The sequence below is a fragment of the Bison bison genome, unplaced genomic scaffold (genome assembly GCF_000754665.1).
Source record: "Bison bison bison isolate TAMUID 2011002044 unplaced genomic scaffold, Bison_UMD1.0 scf7180017864053, whole genome shotgun sequence".
Taxonomy (NCBI): Eukaryota; Metazoa; Chordata; class Mammalia; order Artiodactyla; family Bovidae; genus Bison; species Bison bison.
Window position 1 is genome coordinate 1,997,326 of NW_011494625.1, and position 6,687 is coordinate 2,004,012.

Below are 6,687 nucleotides of genomic sequence, written 5' to 3' on the forward strand. Positions count from 1 at the left end.
ACCGGGCGCCCCGCGCCCACATGCGCGCGCACTGCGGCCGCGGCCTGGGCGGCTGCCCCAAGCCCCGCAAGCCCTTCGAGTGCAAGGAGTGCAGCGCTGCCTTCTCGGCCAAGCGCAACTGCATCCACCACGTGCTCAAGCAGCACCTGCACGTGCCCGAGCGCGACATCGAGAGCTACGTCCTGGCGGCCGACGGCCTGGGCCCCGCCAACACCCCCGCCGAGGCCCCGGGCCGCACCGACGAGGGCGAGCGCAAGCCCCTGGCCGCCTTCTTGGAGCCCCAGAACGGCTTTCTTCCCGCGGGCCCCGCCCAGCCTCTGCCCGCGCACGTTGCCGTCAAAGTGGAGCCCGCCAATAACCTCGCCACTGACTTCAACGAGCCCCTGGACTTCTCCCAGAAGGGCCTGGCCCTGATCCAAGTGAAGCAGGAGAACGCAGCTGCCTTCCTGAGCCCCTCCGCTCCCTACGATTGCTCCATGGAGCCCATCGACCTGTCTATCCCCAAGAACTTCCGGAGAGGAGACAAGGACTCGGCTGCTCCCGGGGAGGCCAAGAAGCCTGAGCAGGAACCTGGGAGCAGCGAGCAGGCCTCCCCAGGCCCACCAGCCTGCCCCACGCTGCCAGCGACCTTGGGCGCCAGCGGGCCCCTGGAGAAGCCGGGGGTCCCTGCCGCGGCATCCTCGGCGGCCAGCCCTCTGGAAGCCGCAGCGCTGCCCCTGCAGGGCCCCGTTCAACTCGCCGTGCCCCTCTATTCCTCAGCCCTAGTCAACAGCTCTCCGCTCTTGGGCAGCTCAACCCTCGGCAGCCCGGCCTTGCTGCGGCCGCTGCGCCCCAAGCCCCCCCTGCTCTTGCCAAAGCCCCCCGTGACAGACGAGTTGCCCCCACTGGCCTCCATCGCCCAGATCATCTCATCTGTGTCCTCGGCCCCCACCTTGCTGAAGACCAAGGTGGCCGACCCGGGGCCGGGAGGAACCAGTGGTACTGCCGCGGCCTCAGATGGCATCGGGGGTGCCCTCCCCAAAGCCACCACCGACATCACCAGCCCGAAAGAATCCAGTGACTCACCCCCCTCCGCCAACAGCCCAGAGGCAGCCTCGCCCACCGAGCAGGGACCAGCCGGCTTGTCGAAGAAGAGGGGCCGGAAGAGGGGGGCGCGGAGCCGGGCGCGCAGCAGCGGCGGGGTGGACCTGGACTCCAGCGGGGAGTTCGCCAGTATCGAGAAGATGCTGGCCACCACGGACACCAACAAGTTCAGCCCATTCCTGCAGAGCGCGGAGGACGACGCCCAGGACGAGGTGGCCACAGCCCCCGCAGACCACAACGGGCCCAGCGACGAGGAGCAGGGCAGCCCACCCGAGGACAGGCTGCTGAGGGCGAAGCGCAACTCATACGCCAACTGCCTGCAGAAGATCAATTGCCCGCACTGCTCGCGGGTCTTCCCCTGGGCCAGCTCCCTGCAGAGGCACATGCTCACGCACACTGGTAAGAGAGCGGGCGGCGAGGAATGGGAGCCACGGCGGCCCTCCTCCCCACCCCGATTCCCAGCTTGTCCTCCTCTTCAGTCCCAGGAGTTGGGGGGCTTGCCTGATGGCCCAAGAGTCTGTAACCAGAATGGCCTGTCTCCGTCGTCTGGGCCCCCAAGGGCATCTGGAAAAGGGAGGTGGTGGGGTGTTTTCAGGTGCGGTGGTCCTGGGCCATCTCATCCCTTGGTTGGGAGGAGGCACCTAAGGGAGCGGGGACTTTGACAGAAGATTTTGCATCCCATCCTCAAGGCAGCTTTTAAAACTGCAAACATTCTGTGATGTTCTTTTGACTGCTGTGTATTCTAAAGGGAAATATTGCAGATTGTGCAGCCACTTTTCAGTTCAATGAGGCCATGACACCTTCTCCTGGTTATCATGATCATTAGTGTCAGACTAGTTTTAGAATTAAAAAATTTTTTTACTTGTACTAAGGTGGATTGTTCCAGAGAAACATGCGAATGTATTCTTCTAAGTAACAGGTTTAAGTTGTCAAACAGATAGCCCCAGAGTATTTTTCAAATGTTTTCATATATTATAAAGAAAAGTTTAAGATAAGAAACACATTTTAAGTAATTTGACTCCAGGTAGTTAATGGTCAAGTGACCATGCAACTTCCATCTTAATTCTGAGTCACTGAGGATTCAAACAGGATTTATGTCTTTGAACTAAGGGTAGTTTGGGTGAGATTCTTAACCTTTTGGAGATGACCACCCAAATATAAAGTGATCGGACCTGAAACAGAACAAAAGAGTTGTACGGTACAAGATTGCCAGATAAAACACTGGACCCCAGTTAAGTCTTGGATTTCAAATAAGCAACAGATGGTTTTTAGTGTATGCATCTCCCATGCACTGTTTGGGGTAGGCTGAAGGGGGACATGGGGAGGGGGTGGCAGAGCCGTTGCGGGTGACGGGGGCCCTGGGGGGCTTCAGGAGGAAAGTGTTTCTTAGAAGGCACCCCCCACGGCAGTCTCTCTTGCCGCCCTGTTGGGGTTGTGCCCGCCTGTCATCTGCAGGGTCTCTGAGAAGTGAACACTCCTCTTCCGACTTCTCAGCAGCCAGCTGGTCGGGTCTGAGGAGCTGGCGCTGCCTGCCCACTCACTCCTCCCCCAGCGCCCCGGGCCCAGCAGGTCCCCCCGACTCTCGGACGTTCTGTTCTCTTCCCGGCAAACCCACAGTCTCCCTGAGAGGACCGTGCGGCCGGTACTTCCTCTCCAGACTTGTGCCAAGTCTCTGTAGGCATCTGGCAGAAGTTCCCTTCAAGTGCCCAAGCGTCCTCTTGGTTTATGATTTGGAGGCGTGGGCACGGAGCAGGGGAGAGGGGAGTGGGAGACGGGGCAGGTGGGGGCAGGCAGGACCTTGTTTTCCCTGCTCAGTCACCGCGCCCCTGAGGGCTCTGTCCCTGTCTGTCTGCCCTGTGTTGCTGCCGTGGGCATCGCAGGCCTTGTCTCTGGAGGGCGGAGCAGCTGTCCAGAGCTGGTCTTGGTGACAGGCCACGAGGGCCATGCTGTCCCCATCTTGCCCGGAGGAGACCGAGGCCCAGGGCGGGTTGAGTGATTTGCCTGCAGGCGTTCAGTGGTGGTCCTGGGTTGGGAGCCTGGCTGGGTCCCCTGCCGCCGCCCCGGCCCTGTCTGAGCATGTGGGGGGTGCGTGCGTGTCCTGACCCATCCCCAAGGCATAGGATGGGGAGGTGGTTTGAGACAAGGTGCAGCATGGCTGCGGACCCCGAGCTGCTGACAGGATGGTGTTAGCCACACACTTTGGCCTGGACAGAGGCCGGCGCCCCGGGGGCTCAGTTACCCTACTCTGCTGTTTCACAGCCTCGGCTTCCAGAGGCAATCTCTGCATCAAGCTGCCTAGTGATTTTAGAGAGTGTTCAGCAGCAGGGACAGGGAATTCCATCATCTCTGCAGGACCTCCCAGACATGTCTGCAGGCCATCCCGCCACCTAAACAGGCAGCATTAAGCAACCCAGAGGCTGAGTGTCCAGCTGGGGGTTCACTGTTGCTCAGGCAAGGGGCGTGTGGTCGCAGCCCTCTCTGCGTGACTCGGGTTCTAGGAACCGTGTCTCAGGAGGAAGCTGGCATGGCTGGCGCACTTCGTGACCTGGCGTGGTCTCCACTCACAGCTGCTTCCTCCTTCCGCTCCTCTGCTGGCCCGAGGCATCTAGTTGAGGGGAGCCGCCCTGGTTCCTTCCTTCTCGGCCTGACCAGTCCGCCTCTTCAGAAGATGGCTCTCTGGTTTCCGCCTTTTCCCCTCGTGCGCATCCCGTGTGTTTTCAGGCTACAGGTAGAAAAGACAGTGCCAGAAAATGGTTCATTTCAGCCCCACCCAACTTCCTCCTGCTGAAATGGAGCGTCGGGACCCTGTGAGGGCTGAGGTGCCTCCAGCTCTGCCGGTCCTAGTCCCTGGCCTCGCCCGCTTCCTCGTGGTTGGTCTCACTGATGTTTCTTCCAGCCTGGATCCCACCTACCTTTCCCACTCTCTGTTCACAGATACTGCGTTGGGGCTGGAATCTGTGGGCTGCACGCCTCAGTGTGGAGCACGCTCCCAGCGGGATGCAGGCCTCTGTGGAGCGCGCTCCCAGCGGGATGCACGCCTCTGTGGAGCGCGCTCCCAGCGGGATGCACGCCTCTGTGGTGAGTGCTCCCAGAGTGCTCCCAGTGGGATGCACACCTGTGGAGAGTGTTCCCAGTGGGATGCACGCCTCAGTGTGGAGCGGGCTCCCAGTGGGATGCACGCCTCAGTGTGGAGCGCACTCCCAGTGGGATGCACACCTCTGTGGAGAGTGCTCTTAGCGGGATGCACGCTTCTGTGGTGAGTGCTCCCAGTGGGATGCACACCTGTGGAGAGTGTTCCCAGTGGGATGCACGCCTCAGTGTGGAGCGGGCTCCCAGTGGGATGCACGCCTCAGTGTGGAGCGCACTCCCAGTGGGATGCACACCTCTGTGGAGAGTGCTCTTAGCGGGATGCACGCTTCTGTGGTGAGTGCTCCCAGTGGGATGCACACCTGTGGAGAGTGTTCCCAGTGGGATCCACGCCTCAGTTTGGAGCGCGCTCCCAGTGGGATGCACACCTCTGTGGAGCGTGCTCCCAGTGGGATGCATGCCTCTGTGGAGCGTGCTCCCAGTGGGATGCACGCCTCTGTGGAGAATGCTCCCAGTGGGATGCACACGTCTGTGGAGAGTGCTCCCAGTGGGATGCATGCCTCTGTGGAGCACCCTCCCAGTGGGATCCACGCCTCAGTTTGGAGCGCGCTCCCAGTGGGATGCACACCTCTGTGTGGAGAGCGCTCCCAACCTCGCTGGGGTTTGACTGCTTTTCACCTTCTTAGGCAGCAGGTCTGGGAGCGTCTTCCTGGCCAGCCCTGCGTTGTCTCTGCCCAATCCTGAAAGAAAGAGACCCGGGGGCAGTAGGGCGATGGAGAGCTGGCTGAGGGGGTGAAGCCAGGTCATCACACTTACTCTGGGCGTTCACCCTTGATTCCCTCCTGCCCTGCCTGCCAGACAGCGCCATGTGCCTCTTGTAAAATTTCTCTCGTTTCTTGCCTGTTCCGACACCGCGAGTGTGAGTCGCAGGGTGTCATAGGTCTTTGGTGCAAAGGTGCATTTGGTGTCAAAGGTCTTTGGTGCCTGTGGTCACAGGTGCGCTTAGAAACAGCCCTGCTAACGCAGTCTTCTGTGGCTGTTACCAAATGGGTAAAATCATCAGATACCTTCGACACGGATCACCAGTCAGCAAGGCTTTTCTGAAGACTGTGACAATAAAATACTAGAAGGGTTTTTGTTTTCCTCTGTCCGTGCGTCTGGAGGGCACGCTGCTATTTAAAAATGTGTGACTTACGCAGTGAAAGGGGGACTTTTAAAGACTCCCGTTGGTTGTCACTTTGGGAATCTTCCTAATTGGATACAGTACTTCCAGGTCATTGAGTTGGTTTCTAAACTTAACCTTAGCATGAATCTTCCTCATCATGAGATATCCGCCTGGCTCTTGAAACCGGCTGTAAAAGTGAAGCGTTTACCAGTGTGGAGATCGTAGGGTACCTCGTATAGTAGGGAGAAGCAAGAAGCCAGCCGCTCTGTGTGAAATCAAGAACCAGATTACAGCTCACAGTCACAGCTTCTGACTTGTTTTCTTCTCAGGCCTGTTTCTCGTGTTTTCACACTGGCCTGACTCAGGGAGACTGTGATTGTTGCTTTTGGAGAATGAAATGTTAAAGGGAAAATATTTTCTTCTTCCTTACAACAGAGCCTAAATAATTATTAAACATTAGGTTTGACATTTAGTGAAAAGAAGTAATTTGAAGGGCACACACACACACAAAGAAAACATTAAAATACTTGACAACTCGTCTTCACACAAAAAGCCATGACTTTTTTTTTTAACATGGGAATTTTTATAAATTTAGCACAAAACATCTGCAAGGTTTGCGAAGCACGGGTTCTCCAGTTCATCCTCTCAGGCCCACGTGGAGCTCCCTAGAGTAACTGTTTTTAAAATTTGCAGCTGTGCTGGGTCTTTGTTGCTGTGCACGAGCTTTTCTCTAGTCGCAGCGCGTGGGGCTGCTCTCCGGTCATGAGGCACTGGCTTCTTACTGTGCTGGCTTCTCTGGTTGCAGAGCGCAGGATCAAGGTGTCTGGGCTCGGGAGGTGTGGCTCCTGGACTCCAGAGCACAGGCTCAGTGGTTGTGGCCCTAGGACCTAATTGCTCAGCATGTGTGTGGGACCTTCCCGGACCAGAGATCGAACCCCGGTCTCCTGCACTGGCAGGCGGATTCTTTACCGCCAAACCCCCAGGGAAGCCCTGCACATGACTGGTTTCTGATTCCACTTACCCGTCCTTCTAATTGCACTGTCTTTGATGGTTCTAGACATCTGTATTTAAAAACCTCTACCAGCAGTCTGGAACCATCTCTCAGAGGAGAATGGACGTCCCTTTCTTTGGCTACAGCTGATGCTCAAACTTGGGCTGTGTGGATTCAGGCAGTGCGAGCCCTTCCCGTCCTGGGAATCTCGGCGCCAGGCCCATGTTGTCCATTACCCGCGTGTGGGCTTGTGTGCCTTCACCGGCTCTGGGGCCTGGTGATGCGCGTGGGGATCGAAATGGAAGGCCAGCCCCCATCGGCAGGTCTAGGGAGCAGCACTGGCTGGCTGCCTGCTGTGTCT

General features: G+C 58.1%; 1 protein-coding gene across 1 annotated transcript in view; it reads left to right on the forward strand.

The window, feature by feature from the left end:
* The window catches only part of RREB1 (ras responsive element binding protein 1), a 113,427-nt gene that overhangs the window by 90,358 nt on the left and 16,382 nt on the right, over positions 1–6,687 (forward strand). The window contains exon 13 of the mRNA XM_010835882.1: positions 13–1,482. Coding sequence (XP_010834184.1) covers positions 13–1,482 — 1,470 coding nt within the window. The remainder of the gene's footprint in view (positions 1–12; positions 1,483–6,687) is intronic.